The sequence below is a fragment of the Neolamprologus multifasciatus genome, chromosome 9, assembly GCF_963576455.1.
Source record: "Neolamprologus multifasciatus chromosome 9, fNeoMul1.2, whole genome shotgun sequence".
Lineage (NCBI taxonomy): Eukaryota > Metazoa > Chordata > Actinopteri > Cichliformes > Cichlidae > Neolamprologus > Neolamprologus multifasciatus.
The window spans coordinates 21797448-21814326 of record NC_140447.1 but is presented as its reverse complement, the minus strand read 5'-3'; the positions used below and the strand labels follow the sequence as shown (position 1 = coordinate 21814326).

Here is a 16879-nt window from a genome sequence, read left to right as displayed (position 1 = left end):
CCTTGCCCCTCAATGCCTCCTCTCCTCCTCCCCCACTCCTCACCCGTTTCTTCTGTCATAGAGCTATAATAACAATGGATCACAGCAGCGCTGCAGCACAGGCTCAATCACCACAGGATAACATCAGGTGATACGGGCTGCACAAAAGTATATCTTACCTCCACTGAACCTGAGCTAAACGGAGTTTATCTAGAAATGAGTTTATCTGGCCAAAGTATTAGTTCTTACTGTATTGGCCTGTTGTGGCCATATTTACAGAGCTGAGTGGGTACAGGTGGAAACAAGCAAATAATCATACAGCTAAAAGGCACCCCACCCCAGCCCACCACTCCCAGCACATTATTCTGGTGGAGCAGACAAATAGTGGAAGGAGGGACGTCAGGAAATAGTATTGCTTTGAAGTCCATAACTCTGTTCTGGAGGAAAGAAGCATCACAGTGTTATTCCTCATCCTCAGATATAAAGGAAAAAAAACATAATAACTTCTCGATAGCCTGGATCTCCACTGCCCTATACTAGCTCTCCCCCTTCGCCCGCCCACACCCCTGCCTCATCCACCATACACCCACTTCTCCTGCCTCAATCTTTGGTTTCAAAGGAAGCGAATCAGCCAGAAGGACAGAAGGTTATGCATTAGTACTGGTCATTGCTCAAAGAGCGAGCGTTATAAATAATAAAGGCTTGTGAAGGACACAGGGGCTCTGGGATGCATCTCTAGTTCACGCCACACAAGTCAAAGACAAGACTGTAATTTCTATTCCGAAAATGTGACCCTTGCAGCTTCAATTACATCTCAACAGCACAAACCGTGTCCATGCCAGGAGATGTGATGCCTCTTTGTTAGCTCTACATGAAAGGCTTAGAGATATTGGTTATGGAGTGGATGCTACACATGCATGGTTTGTTTTGTTTTTTTGAAAATTATTTCCCAACTTAAAGAACGTGAATAACTAAAATAAATGCATACTCAAATTCAATTTATTTTCTCCCCAGATGCCCACCTATAGATCTTGTAATCTAGTCAATCTTCTCAACTTTAAGCCAACAAAGAATGGGGGAGAATTAAACTGGCAGATATTTTGAAGTTCTACATTTTGCTCAAAGTCATTTCTGCATAAACAAGCATCAGAAACGTGATGACCTTTGCTGCTGCTCGTAGCAAAAACAAGAAGTCCGCCTTGTGCTCATCCTCCCTCCTCGCCATGCACTGATTGTGTTGCGCTAGCCACGGGCTCTGCGGGCACATTAGCCAATGTATTACACCTGCTTTACAGGCATGCATTAAGCTTGTTTTAGAGTTTGCGCAGACAGCTGAAATCCCCATAATGAGATCCACCTCCCGGGGAGAGACTTGTTCCCTGTCGGCCTCCTTTATCCACTCTTATTTACTCAGCGTGGCCCATTCAACGGCGGGTTTGCGCCACTTTATTACTTAACCTCGCCACACAACGTTACGAGGCTCTTTGCATCAGCAAGCTGCCTTTCGCACCATGCATTCCGCTCGCTAAGCTGATTACACAAAAATAATAAGAACCCGTGCCTCGAGCGGTGTGCGCTTGTGCACGCCCCTTTGTGTGATTATATGTGTGCATGAAAGAGATTTTTTTACACAACACAGTTGTTTTGTCTCATAGCTGCAAAATATATCTAGCACCAAGTATGGAAGCATTCAGAGAAACAAGGTCCGATCTACAAATCCAGTTCAAAACATTATTTTTAGGTTGTTTTCTAAGAATTCTTGAAAGAGGATTCACCTCTGCTCGCTATTTATTCGTTTTAATTGTCATATTTTCATATGTCCACTACACTGAGAAACACTTTTCCATCAAAAGGACCTAAAATACATTTCAAAATGCCAACTTCAATTTCAGTGACAATTACAAGCATTTAACAATCAAGTAAAATTATGAATTTGGGGCAAAATATCGTCAAACTCAAAATATGTGAAGCTGACATCATGAAAAGGTTAAAGAGAAAAGCTGATGAAACCTTTGGCTTGCAAAATGTGATTAAAATAGGAGTACTACAATATCTGTAATGACACAAATCAATATTCAGTGGATATGATTTCTTTCCTGGATTCAAATTAGATTTGTCTGAGGGGCTCTATGGATGGAAAACATGAATCAGAGAACTGTGAGATGCTTTCTTTGAGTTTCTTGGAGATAACAGATATGGATATGTTTACCTATGATGCTGTAAATAAGCTGTATCTTAAGGTTATCTGATTACTGTCTCAATGGTCTGATTTTACCTTTATAAAAAAAGTGCGTCATCAATAGGTTTCCAGGATTAATCCATTATCTTTCCTAACATGAGGAATGAACAAAATGCAGAAAAAAAGGTGTTCTGGAAGAAATATTTTTTTTAAAATATTTTCATGCTTAATTTAATTTTATTGCATTTACTAAATGTTTACTCATATTTGCCTCCTACCTGACTTGACGCCCTGTTAAAGAAGCTTCGAGTGCGGCTTCATGTTTTTTTTAAAATTTGGACGCTTATTTTTGGAAATAGGCGTCCAAATTACAGCTCAGCGACTAGAATGGGAAAACATCTCAAGGAGAAATTACGATGTTCTTCCTTTTTACTTTAAAAGTGAACATATCAGAAATGGCACCGTTCAGTATGTTTTAGTACAAAAGTAACAACTTCCTGTGTTCCTGTTCCTGTGTCTGCAAGTAGCGGCAACAGCTGCAACCATAACCAAGCTGGATGTGAATTCCCTACTCTAGTTTGGGATTATTCCTAAATCATCCCTTTGCTGGGATCAACACTTGACTATAGGCTGCTTCACACTGTCTTTTTTAACATAGGAAGGTTGCCCTCAGTTATGATGGCCAGTGTTGTTAATCGAGCAGATTGGACCTCTTTCAGTTAGCTGAGACTGTTTTGTTTTGGTTGATGTTTTTGAGTATAAGTGTTAAATTGTACAGAATAGAGCCAAAGTGATTTATCACAGATTTGCTGATTCTAGTTATCCAACAATGCCACTGTCTAACTAAAGTATACTGAAGTATACTATAATTTTCCTTTCTCAATATACATTTAAAGATATGTTTCTATGAAAATCACATTTTTCAAAAGTCCACTAGCGGTCGAACTTTAGTCCAGATGAAATTAGCATCAGTAATCCAGAGTCCAATCTGATTATAGATGGGAACGAAAACACCCAACAGCACGCTGGTGCGTTACAGCAGACGTACCGTTCGGGTTGGACTTTCTGTTCCGGATGACCTCCAGCGCTGGGAATCAATGAAGATTCATTTTGTTCTTTTGGGGAGGGGGGCGTGCCTCTAGGTGACCTTTGTGAAAATGTTCCACCATTTTGCCAGAATCCGTATAAGTGCAGACCATTTCATGTAGACAGTAAGTGTATGAAATGAGTGCTCCTGTCGTTCCAGCCTGGCTCTCTTTGACAGCATGATGATAGAAGCGTCACATCCTTGGGAGAGTAAATGCAAACTGACAAGAGATGAGCCTTTGGTTGCTGAATATAATACCGAATTGTGCTCTGAGTGTCTTATTATCTTGTCTGTTGATGTCTGAAAGGGGGAGATTTGCTTGAGAAGAGAAGACAGAAACTGTACGCATCCAACACCATCTCGTCCTCTGGGAAAAAAAAAAAAAAGATTGCTTGCCCTACTAACCACAGCTTTCCCACCTAATGTCCACTTCTACTTGGAATAAATACAAGGCAGCAGGATGTTTGTGGTGCCTCGTAGCCCCTGTTACCTGAAGTGGAAGACTATTTGCACAGGCAAGCTTTTAGGAGGAGAACGACCCTTTCACAACTGCAGTAAGCATGTGGTGGGTGTAGAAGATGGACAATTTACTGTAGACAAACATGACCGCTACTGTCATTGTCTCCCCCTGACTTCTTCTGGCACAAACTCTTTTAAACACCATTAAGGCTACAATGCAAAAGTCATACACGAGGCCTACGGGAAAGAAAAGTTAGCTTTTTGTCGTCCTTACAAATATAAAAACACATAAATGGCACATGTAACCACATCTCAGTGCAGACGCTCATTAACATTGATACTCAGAGATGCAAAAGCTGTTGTTATCAACAATCTTCCCCCCACCCCCACCCCCCCAAAAAAACAGCAAACAAACAAAAAAAAAAAAAATCTTGTATAACCTGGAGTCTGTCACTATATTTCAAACTGTTTGAATCATGAATCGAAAGACTCAGTTAAATTACAGGGGAACAAATGAAGTCTCAACATGATTTACATTCCCTTAAAACTATTAGTGCGCCGTCTATTCGTGCACGGCTGTCAATCAAAAAACTGGAGCAATTCTGTCAGGGATTTTTTCAAAATAAGAGGCGTAAAACAGGACAAAGTCGTATTTTCTTCTTGTGAATGTGAGGAATGAAAGTATGCCATTATCTCGCTTCCTCACCACACAGAGTTGAAACACATAAAGAAAACCATTGAAAAATATAAGGCTGAGTTTAAAGTCCTGTCTCAAGGTTGGAGCATTTATAATCATAATAGAATAGTGAATTGGAGCCTTAATACAATCTCTCTGCAGCCACGAGAGCTCCCTGCAAACACGGGTATAAGCAAATGTAGCTCATAATGACAACAAAAGCTGTAGTTATTAATTACAGGTGAAGATCTTTCTCTCTTTAAACTATTCATCCACTCAAAATTGGTCAAATTTGTCACCTTTTAAGAAATTAAGTTAAACAGTCTAGTTTATTTAAACCTTTCTGGGCACATGTCTTAGGCTAAGATGACTTGGGAGAAACATCAGAGATGTTGCTATGAATCTTAATGGCAAATACCAAAAAAGAATTACTTAAAAACTAAAAAATACCAAAAAGTTACATTTGCAGGAGCATAAATTACCACCACACCATGCCTTTCCTTTTCAGTCCTGAAGCATTTCAAGAAAGAAACATGCTGATTCTCTTCTTCCTCTCCAACCCCTCACCCCTACCCTCACCCCCACTCTTTACACTTTCTCCCTCACAGCAGAGGACATGACTACGCCACTTCTCCTCGCCATTCCCTGACAGGTCGTGTGGGCAGCGGTTCCCAAACTCAACCTGCTGCTGGCACAGCCCAGGGCTCTGCCACCGGCCAGAGAGGAAACGTCTCCCCGAAATTCACAAGTTAAAGAAGAGCGGCTCCGACTAGACACATGTCCGATGATGACAGACCGTCAGCAAACATCAAGCAGTGCTCCAGGAATTACTGGATCTATTGCATGTTTGTTCGAAGCATTTGCTCCATTAACAAAGCAAATTAATAGCATCAAATAAATATATCAAAAAAAAACCTAGCAATGCATCTGATTATATTTTGGTGTACACACGTGAGAGAAAAAGACATAAAAAGCAGTGAGAGGACTCAGACAGAACTGATCAGAAAGGAAGAAAAAAGGGGAAACTTGATGCTTATTAAACCAAATTGCAACACTTTTGAGACAAATCCTGCAGAACGCAGTCCTTGTTTAGAAGACTAGCCTCGGGTTATTCTTGAAATAAGGATTTAAAAGACAACCGAACTCTCTCAGATTGGGTCTGAGAGTAAAATTTGGCTCACCCTCCTCCAAATTCATATTTTGTTTCATTCACAAATATTTGGCCACATCACTCTATAGGCATGCTGTTATACTTTCTTCCACACCCCCCTCCAACACTCACACACACACACATTCAGATAGAGACACACATATTCAACATATTAATGCCTCTTTTTTAAAAAAGTTGCACTGTTTACTGCACCGGAAAAAGCAATTACATATCAAAATCAGTCACACACAAACCCACTTCCACAAATACAGAGACAGCCTAACTTCCAGACCATCAAAAGCTGAGGAGAAGTTTGGATAAATATTCAGTGCCAACATCTGAAGCCATTAGAGGAGAATTTTGTCACTTGCTTTCTTCCACATCAAGAAAAAGGAAAAAGAAAGAATATAATAAACTAATATTAAAATAAAGATAAAAAAGGTTAAATACTAAGATGATGAGATAATCAGCTTTTTAAATCCTTCAGATGTGTTTCTAGAACATTTTAAAAGGTCTTTTGCAAAAAAAAAAAGAATCAAGCAGAATAAATAAACTCCATAATATAATCATTTAATATGTGAAGATGGATAAAACTCACAAATATGGATAAAAGTACATAATTCCCATTGAATTCTGTAATCTCAATTTGCCTCAGTGTGACAGAAAAAATAATAATAGATCTTCAAATATTCAGATAATAAAAGCAATGATGAAAAACAAAAGTTTAGAGCTAATTTTCATTTTTCATTACAAATTATAATTAGAAAACTAGCTAAAATGATTATTTCTGTCATTATGCTTATTGATTTATAACGAGGCTCGGTGATTGAGTTTTTAAAAAAAAAGCACACACTTATCTAAACACAGCCCAAACAGTCTCAACACTCAATTAATGAGATAACTGCAGAAATAATGAGCATGCTGACTGAGAAATTGTCTAATTTTGAACACAATTCCCAACTTCTAGACTAAAAACAAGCAGCATTAAAAAAATAGAAGTCTCAGCAATTATGCAGACGCTGTGATTTTATATTTGATGTGCTAAGAATTAATACAATAATTTTGGGAAGAATGCATGTTATAATTAGGATCAGTTGCATAAAATTCATCATTGTTTAAATTATAAATAATCAAGAGTTTCTCCATTTAGATTAAGGATGAACTGTATTACATTATCAGACACTCTCAGAGATGTGAAGTTGGAGTGAAAGCAAAAAATATTCTAACTGGAAAAAATTAGTCAGTTTGAGATCAACTTTTTAATTGATCTTATAATAGAAGAGACCCATAAAACGCTGCTTTCATAAAATACACAACAATATTAAATACTTTTTCCCTCCAATCATAACTTATTCAGGACTAACATGTAATAAAATAAAAATATACTGCAGCTTAAATACTTGTGCACATTTTCTGAAGTCTATAGGTGAATGAATTCTATTAACACTAATTTAACCATTAACAAATCTAAGCACTTGCTCGTTGCTGCACTTAGTTTGCCGCTGCTGACACCTGTCCCAGCACTGGAAGCCCTCTGCTTGTACTAGTTCTCACCCAGACCTCATCCAGCAGCTTTGTGGAGGAGAACGGACGGACGTGAGGTGTAAGTTGACTTACCGTAAAGCTTGTTGGGAGTGCCCTCTCTGTCCGTGGCCTCGGAGGGCAGGAGCAGGGGCTCGTCGTTCAGATCGCTGTCTGGGGTGGCCGCTTTGTCGTCCGCCCGGAGTTCTGCCACGCTCATGTCGCTGCGCAGGGAGAGCAGCGGCTTGCTCAGCTGCCCTGTAATCATCGGATCCTGGAGGGAGCTGAAAGCCCAGGTGGGAAACAGGGAGGAGAGGGGGGGGGGAAAAAAAGAGAAAATGCCCCTGGTTAGATGTGCTTCGTGGTCTCACCCTCACCGGCTCCTTCTCTATGCCTCTACTCACTCTCTCTCTACCCAGCTTCTCCTTTCTATGGCTCACTCATCACTCTCCCTCTCTCTCCTGCTCCCTCCCTCTCCAGCTCTCTCTTTTATCTGAGGCTGGTGCTACCCCGCTGATACTGCCGGCTGCTGCCTGGTGAAGAAGTGTTACGGATCGCGTGGCTTTGCCATTATACCCTGCAGTCCTAAAACGGTGATACATCCATCTCCAAGGGCTCATTACTACCTGACATGTGCCTCATCTTCAGCAAACACTAAGCTGACAGCAGTCTACAAAGAGGGTCCATGGGCTGTGCGCTGATAAATAAATGAAATAAATCTAATTCTACATCTAAAAGGAACATATGAGCGACAGTACACACCGCTGATTATATCAATTTTCACATAGTTTGCGACAACAGATGAGATTAAGGGTGACACCGCGCAGCAGAGTGGGACAACGTGAACTTAAGGCCTGATCTAAACAAGAGATGAAGTCGCCGATGTTCCCAAATTTTTATCCCAATTATTATCTTTTCTTTTGTCAGCACTTCAAAACAAGAATGAGAAGCATCAACGTAATGCGATTAAAGTATTAGCCTAAACTGAGGAAAATACACAGTGTGCTAAAAATACATAATTTAACGGCAGCACTTGCGCCTTTTTAAGTCTGTTTTTTGTTTTCATTTTATGGAAAACTTTCTTAAAAAGGAAAAACTTCTCTTACCAAGACAAAGCTCCAGCAGAAAAGATGGGAAAAAGTGTTTAAGGAAAGTCCAAATGTTGAAAAGAGTCAAAGCAGCAGCTAAAACCTGCTAAAACCACCACAGCACAGGGACTGGCTATTGCATGCTTTCTACTGAACCAGAAGCAGCCTCCTCAACCTTCCTGCATTTGAATGGCCACCACAGGTTCAAGCCTGAGGTAGCTTCCTAAGACAAACCCTGGAGATGTCACCTCCTCCCTCCCTCTCTCTCCCTCTCTTGTTCACACACACACACACACACTCTCCCTCCCTCTCTGTCCCTTCCTCCTTGTGTCTTCGCACTGGAAAGCTCCTCAGACAGCGTTCATCCCACCTCAGGCTCTGAGGCGCAGACACGGAGCAGCAGGACTACGGCCTTCTTTCTTATTTATGAATCGAGTACAACCTAAATACGTCTGAGCAAAGGACAGGTGACCATGCGGCTCATACAGGCGCAGAAAAGGAAAAAAAGAAAAAGAAGGGTGAGCCTTATCTCGCCCCCTGCACCCATCAGCAACCCCCACAACGTCTATTAGGGTGGTCAATGAATTCCTACCCAGAGGGGCCTTTTTAATGTGCTCATCACGAGAATCTGCCCTCTTTGATATGACACATGATAATCTATGAAAATGTTAATCAATAGGGGTAGTTTAGGCTGTCGTTAAAAAAAACGTGAGCCGACTGGTCAATACTCATATCCACGGTAACAATGTCACTAGTCATCAGGGCTTCATTTGTGCAGCACTTAAATGTGGGACACTGCGCATCAATGCACCTCTCGGCCCGCCGAGGTAAACACATTTTCCCCTCTGTCTGAGCTTGGCCGCACTCTGCATGCATGTGGGTCCACCCCCCCAACCTCCACCTCCTAGCTCCTCTCCTTTGAGTTGCTTGATAGGTCCACTGGAGGGCAAAATTAATACCTAATTGAATCTTGCAGTCATCAAAATAATCAATAGTTTTTTATTATTTATTCTTCACAGTCTGTTGACTGTTTGAAAGCTCAGAGGGACAGCGGAGAGCACAGGCAGCCCTGAAATTTCTACCGTTTCACAATGTAATTTTCACTGGGGCATGAGAGTTTGCAAGACCTATAAAAAATGAGAGCAGTGGTTTTTGTTAGGAGGTGGGGGGGGGGGGGGGGGGGAATAAAAGGAAAAATGGGAATCTTTGCCCCAGCAGCTACGATGAAAAATAGAATAAACAAGCTACTGACACTTCAGAGAAGGGCAGGGTCCTTTCTGTCCATCCCTCCATCTTTTTCCCTTTCCCTTTTTCTCCTTATTTCATCATATCAGGAGTGTGGCGCTACCTCTCTAATGCTGGCATTTCTCTTCCTGACAGACTCCAAACAAGTGCTGGGAATGAGATCAGAGCTCTAATCTTCCCCTGGCCTCTGAGGCTCCAGGATAAGGGGGCAACACATCTCTCACCATCTCACACAGCTGTTAATTACTTCAAAACAGCCAGCTTTGCTTTATTGCAGTCACTCCAACCAAAGTGCATGTTTTTAACTCGTTTAGGCTGAGTGAGTAATGAGATAATGCTAATCTTGTTACAATAATACATAATAAAAAAAGGGATATTTAAAAAGTTGACATCAGAAATTGCATTGCTGCTTCTAAGGACGTAACGGATTATCTTCATTATTATAAGTAGCCCTGAGACCTGTGATTAGCAATAACGTGAGCTACTGATGGCAAGAGCAGACATGGAGAGACCAGAGAAGGTTTGTCTCCTCACCCAGTCTGGCCTCGGCTCGGGAACAGGTCGCAGAAACAAGAAAAAGCACTTGATGCCCCGCTCTTCGCCTCACGCTCACCAAAAGCCCTCAGTGGGTGGAGAATCGGTGGTTAGCAGAGCGTCCCGACTGTCATCAGATATCCAAGCTTAGAGCTGGTGGTTTTACCAGTGCCGTTCCAGTGTGAGAGGTCACTGGGTGGCGGTCTTCAGCATGTGATCGAACACTCAAGGTGAACACTCCTGGTTCACGAAGAAAGAAAAGATAAATAAATAACACCCTGTGTAACTGTCATGGTATCATTTTATATTAATAAATGATCTCTGGTAGTTTTAAAGTATACCACATTATATGTGACTCCAAAACCGCATTACTTTCTTATCAACAGGGGAAAAAAGCAACAAATGAGGATGTTTCAGAAACAGGAATAGTGTCAAATTAAAACTGAACAAAAAAGATGTTACATAGTTACTGTGTAATGACATAAACAAGGGTAGAAAGTCCATTTGAAAAGCAGCTGTCTGATGGTAGATTAGTTTGATTAGTTCAGCAAAAATTTGCTGATCAGAATTTTTAAATGTAAGAATTGTATCCTGTTGTTTGCTATACACAGATTGTGAGACAGTTAAAATGTTCAACATGTGCATGTATTTAAAAAGCTAGGGGTCGCCACAGCAGGTAGCTCCTTTTTACGCCGGATGCTCTTCATGTCGCAACCCCAACGAGGATTGTGTCTCCTCCTGGGATTAAACTGGGTCTCTTTCACTTATTAGGTGAACGTGTAATATATCCCACTGTGGGACCACTCAGTATTTCCTTGCAATTAATATTAAAGGAAATAAGTTAGAGATATTAGAGATAAACTGATGATGAAAAAAGGCATCAGAAAGGCAAAGCGGAGCTACGGGGAAAAACTAGAGTCACAGCTACGACAGTGCGACTCTAGGAGCCTGTGGAAAGGACTGCGGACTATAACGAACTATAAACGACCAGCTTCTTCAATGATGAATGCCGATGCTTCACTGGCTGATGAGCTGAACACGTTTTATGCTCGCTTCGACGCCGCAGCAATGAAAACAACAAACGGCTGCGCGCGCTCGGAGTGCACCAGTGAAGAAAATGCATTCATCATCACAGAGCATGCCGTGAGGAACACCTTCAGGAGGGTGAACACCAGGAAGGCAGCAGGACCAGATGCAATCCCTGGCCGGGTCCTGAGAGCCTGCGCTGACCAGCTAACACCGGTGTTCACGGAGATCTTCAACCTCTCCCTGGCCCAAGCTGTGGTTCCCACGTGCTTCAAACAGTCCATTATAGTTCCTGTTCCAAAGAAACAACAGCCCGCTTGCCACAATGACTACCGTCCAGTAGCACTGACCTCAATTGTGATGAAGTGTTTTGAAAGACTGATGAGAGATCACATCACTTCTTCACTTCCTGCCACCATCGACTCACTTCAGTTTGCTTACCGGACTAATCGCTCCACAGACGATGCCATATCTCACCTGCTCCACACATCCCTGAGTCACCTGGACACTGGCAGAGGGAATTATGTTAGGATGCTGTTCGTGGACTACAGTTCAGCATTCAACACAATAATTCCCTCTAAGCTTTTCACCAAGTTGACGGATCTAGGACTCAGCTCATCACTGGGTCAGTGGATCCTCAACTTCCTCACAGACAGACCCCAATCAGTGAGGGTGGGAAAACAAGTCTCCCCCTCCATCTCACTCAGCACTGGAGTGCCTCAGGGCTGCGTTTTAAGCCCCCTGCTGTACTCACTGTACACTCATGACTGTGTAGCCACATCAGACACCACCTCCATTGTCAAGTTTGCTGATGACACTGTTGTTGTAGGCCTGATCTCCGACAACATCGAGACGGCCTACCTGGAGGAGATTAGGAACCTGGAGACCTGGTGCCAGGAGAATAACCTCCTCCTAAACATCAGCAAGACTAAGGAGCTGATCGTGGACTTCACCACAAAGCAGGCGAGGAATTACAAACCCCTCATCATCAGTGGCACGCCAGTGGAGAGAGTGGACAGTTTCCGATACCTGGGTGTCCACATCACTCAGGACCTGTCATGGTCCTGCCACATCAACACCCAGGTTAAGAAAGCCCGTCAGCGTCTCTTCTTCCTCAGAAGACTTAGAGACTTCCATCTGCCACTGAAGGTGCTCAAGAACTTCTACTGCTGCACCATCGAGAGCGTCCTGACGGCAAACATCTGCACCTGGTTTGGGAACAGCACCAAGCAGGACAGACGAGATCTGCAAAGAGTGGTGCGCTCAGCCGAACGCATCATTCAATCAGAGCTCCCTGACCTGCTGTCCATCTACACCAAGCGGTGCAAGTCCAAAGCTAGGAAGATTATGATGGACCTCTCCCATCCCAACAATGGACTCTTCTCACTGTTGAGGTCTGGGAAGCGCTTCCGCTCCCTTAAGGCCAAAACAGAGAGAATGAGGAGGAGCTTCTTCCCCCAGGCTATTCGGGCCCTGAACCAGGTGTAGGACTGTACTCTCCCACACACATCACTATAAGACTGGACTCTCACACACATCACATCACCACACGCACCACCACACATTTCCTATAATTTCCTATAATTTATAATCTTTATAATCTCTCTCTGCTGTTTGCACATTTTTATTTATTTTTATTTTTACTGTAAATTCCTAAGTTAATTTGTAAATTTTGTAGTAAATTGTAAATACTGTAAATCTTTTTTCTGTCATTTAATGGTCGGGCATTGCGCAGCTACAAGCATTTCACCCCCCATGTCATACTGTGTATGGTTGTGTGTGTGTGACAAATAAAATTTGAAATTGAAATTGAAATTGATCATTAGTGGCAGCCATATGTCTCAAAACAAACTTTTGTCTCACAAAACCAGCCTTGAAGTGAGACTGAAAAAACCCCGGAGATTAAATATTCTGTAATCTTCTGAAGCGCCTTTGTTTTTTTAAAAGTTGCATTGTGGAAGAAAAGTGCAAAAGAACCACACAGTCTGTTGAAACTTTAACAACTATGGTTAATTTTGTACATATATCAATATTTAACCTCCTGAGCTCTTGTTTGGGATGCATTTTTAATTTCTCCTAGCTATTTGGGATTAGTTGAACCAGAAAAGTATAAAATCTAAATATTATGTTTGAACAATGGGCACACGCTACTTAAAAAATTACAAAACACTTTATTGAGCAGCATTACGAAGAATATTCAAGAGGTTAAAACATGTTTAGAGTAATTATTAGGTGTGGAATTAAAGCACGGTTCAATAGCTTCAAATGATCTCCAACATACTGGAGGCATATGCAGGGTGATTTCAACCTGGGACAGGCTGCAGCACACCAGCCTGCTCTGAAAAACGCACGACAGAATGAGGTTTATAATCCACCCGAAAGACAAAATTCTCTTTCATGCTTTCTTTGTCCTTAAACATTAATGTAACGTCAAACCATCAGCTCGCTCTGTAAGTTAACATGACTTTCCGAGGTGACAAATGTTCTCCAATCTCTGAGAAATCAAACACAACAGCTTCATTTGCTGCTATGAGTGACGTAAAAGGCACGTAAATACTTTAATTATCTGATTTTTTTTGGACCTGTGTAATGCAAACAGACACATACGCTCAGATTAATAACGCCTGATATCGGCGAGTATTCATCTGCTTTAAGATTAAAATAAGGTTTCTTTAATATTTTGTAAATCATTTTATTTTGCACCTTAAATGAAACCTATAATGTCTACACTGAAAAAATGTATCAACACTTTTTGAAGCGATCATTATATATTTTATGAATATGTGGATGTGCTGTGATGGCCGAGCATATGGAGATGTGTAATGTGGTTTGTTAGGTGATGATTTGTCTCCCCCTTAGGGTTATTAACCAAACTGTTCTTCTGTCTATGCTTTCACTTCATGCCTTTGTGCATCTAAATCTCAACAAGTGCTGTTAATAGTGTTAAATTACACTTGGAAAAATGCAGCCAATTTGTATTATTTTATCTGCAGCTGATCTAACAGACTGTTATCGGGACTCATGGGGTCAGGGGTGTAAATATCTGAGACTTGAGATGATTTTTCTTTTCGCGCTCGTTAATATGATCAACAGTTATCCCTCTCTCCTCCACTAAAGCTAAAACGCTCCCCAGCGGACGGTCGGCGGGTCAGTGAAGGCTGAGGGCTATCAAAGCAGTGTATTAAAAGGAGCTCTTTGAAGCTTGTAAACCACGGTGCCCAGCAGGTCCACAACAGATAGACGCCTCTGATTGGTCAGGTGTGTGTGTGTGTGTGTGTGTGTTTTCTGCTGGATCGATCCACCGAGCTGACATTCTGGAGCATCAAAGCTTTCGGTGCACTAATCTGACTCCTCCTATGAGGGCGAGGGTTGTTTTTACTATTTTACTTTTTTGTCCATGAGGTGCTTAAACTTTAGATGGGGCTCTTGCATGTTTATGATGGGAGAGCGGGCAAAGCATATGTTTTGGAGGTTTGAAAGGGAATGAAAACAAATCAAGCTTGGATACTGTATTTATTGAGCGATAAATAATGCAAAACTATAGAGAGAGAGCTGGAGAGAGAAGCAGAGAATCACAGGGCCATCCATTGGGCGTACCACTGGCAGCAGCAGAGGAGCGACACCGCAGAGATTCACACACTGCTGCTCCTCAAAGTCAGTTTCCCCTCACACTGTCTCTGGAGACCTGCGCCACATACACACTCATGAAAGGTGTGAAAATCTGATTTCCCAAAAAGGATCGGTAATTCTCTGTGAGGGTGGAAGCCGCAATCAATAAATCATTGCTAAGCAGATTGTAAAGAAAAAAAAATTATTCCCCCTTGGTATCGGTGCATTAGGATTCTCCTGAGGATGGATGAGGCAAGACAGGGGTGTGAGACAATCTCAATAAAGAAGAGGCAAATCATACCTTTGGCATTCATCTGGACTCAGGCAAGTAGCTGTCAGCAGAGTGACGGAGGACCGGGCGAGTCGACCAATATCCGAAGCCCCCATGTTCAGAGAAGTCTGCAAATATATAAAACAAATAGCCTAATTATTACTGGAAGTCTTGCTGACTGTGTTTGCTTTATTAGTGAATGCACAGGGATTTCCTTTATTAAGGCAGGCATAGGAGACAACCTCAGAAAAGTACTGTACTTTTAATTGTATGTAAATCTACCACAGATTTTACTTCAAGAAGAGGCACAATAAATATTTTCAGCTGCTACTTCTCATCATAATAACGCACAATCTGGATGCAATTACTGCTTATTACCAAGTGGACAAAGTATTCATATTCTCTACCATCAAAGGTAAAGATGCGCCCATATACATATTTAGCTTCTTTCCTACAACTGTAACACTGCTAAACACCATGTGACAGTAATTATGTACAACCCTCATGTGCAATATTCCACTACCCAATTCCACATCCCATAACTCGGGACATACCTCACTGTGTACATTTTATAATATGTAAAATAACTCATGTAAAGTGCACTTTTTTACTGCTCAGCTTCACACAATTACAACCCTCCGGCATATACATTACACAGACAGATGCACAGCCTGTAAATAAATAACTCATGTTCAGTCCAACCATGCAATATTGAGTCCCAATACTTTTTACTCTTTAATGCTTGTCAGTAAATATTGTATTTTATATTTATAATATTTATATTATGTATTTATGTAAAATGTTTATTTTATCTAAGCTTTTTTTCACCATCTTAGCAACTATTACCTGATTTTGTTATGTTTGCTTAATGATAATAAAGTGTCTTGAATCTTCAATACAGTCTTGGCAGTAAAATGCATATTTAAAGTATTAAAAATATAATTTAATATTCTTCTGAAACCAGGAGACTCAAACAATAGCTGAAGGATTAATTTAGCCACCACGTTCAGACAAATCTGGACATACTTAAATCGAATAGTCTTAATCATGTCAGTTAGTGTTGTTTGTCCTGTTTTATTCAAAATGTCTTAATTAAGACAAAGAGAGATTGTGAATTAATTTAAAGTCCTGTAAGTTATCATTTTGAGATTATAGCTTCATTTAGTGCTCAATTACTAGAAGAACATTTTGTGTATTTTACCTTACATTCTTCTGTATATCTGGCTAGTGGCAGTAAATAATCAATATAAAAGGGGACAATGTGTACAGTAAATACTTTTGCCTAATAACTCTTGTAATAATACTCATGATTACTTCAGAGCCATTACTTTTGTAAAAACCACTTAATTATAAATAATAGTATTGATGGACTTTAAGCAAAAGTAGCATGTTTATGCTGTTTGGAACTGTTTGGAGCTATTTTTAATATTTACTATAAATGATATAAAATTCTCCTCTAGGGAAAACTACACTATTTGCCACTGATATGTTTCAGACAATTAATACAACAAATTAAAATACTCAGCTGTATACAAGGAGGTGGATTTAGCTGGCTCCTTTTAGCCACTTATTTGAATACATTTTAATGACAGCAGAAATCAGCCTTTTTATCATCCCCTTGGGGAAAGTTTGGAGGACTTTTAGTCCAGGTTAATTTATTGTATCTGGCGACCGTTCAAATTTTTAAGGTTGGTCTATTAATGTTGTCAGTGAAGATGTGCTTTATGGTTATACCTAGCTTTACTGCAGGTTATTTGGCTGCAGTTTCAAGACTGTTAGCTTCAACTGAAAAAAAAAAGACATTTTCTTCACAAGTTTGCCGTCTGACACTTAAGAAAAGAGACACTTGGATTGTTAAAACCGAATAAAACTTGCTACAAGTATTTGCCACGAAAACCATGAAAAACATATGAACGGTCACCTGGCATCGTTTTTTAAGTAATCGTCTCCTTTTATTCTGTCGGAGTATCCGCGTTGTCGTTTCTCTATCTGAATGACTTCATTACCCATAACGCCTTGATACTCGAATTCAAGTCATGTGATTTAGCTTATGAC

General features: G+C 40.9%; 1 protein-coding gene across 4 annotated transcripts in view; it reads right to left on the bottom strand.

Annotated features, from left to right (window-relative positions):
• The window catches only part of pou6f2 (POU class 6 homeobox 2), a 78749-nt gene extending 61906 nt beyond the window's left edge, over positions 1 to 16843 (bottom strand). Inside the window, exons 1-3 of one of the 4 annotated variants that reach the window (XM_085172611.1) lie at positions 16746 to 16843; positions 14855 to 14952; positions 7148 to 7335 (exon numbers count right to left, since the gene is read on the bottom strand). In XM_085172611.1, the coding sequence (XP_085028737.1) occupies positions 7148 to 7335; positions 14855 to 14940 (274 nt within the window). In that variant the 5' untranslated portion in view covers positions 14941 to 14952; positions 16746 to 16843. Of the gene's footprint in view, positions 1 to 7147; positions 7336 to 8157; positions 9045 to 9997; positions 10185 to 14854; positions 14953 to 16558; positions 16709 to 16745 lie in introns of those variants that run through there. The other 3 variants (XM_085172612.1, XM_085172614.1, XM_085172613.1) reach the window with 3 other exon arrangements.
• Positions 16844 to 16879: the final 36 nt, after the last annotated feature.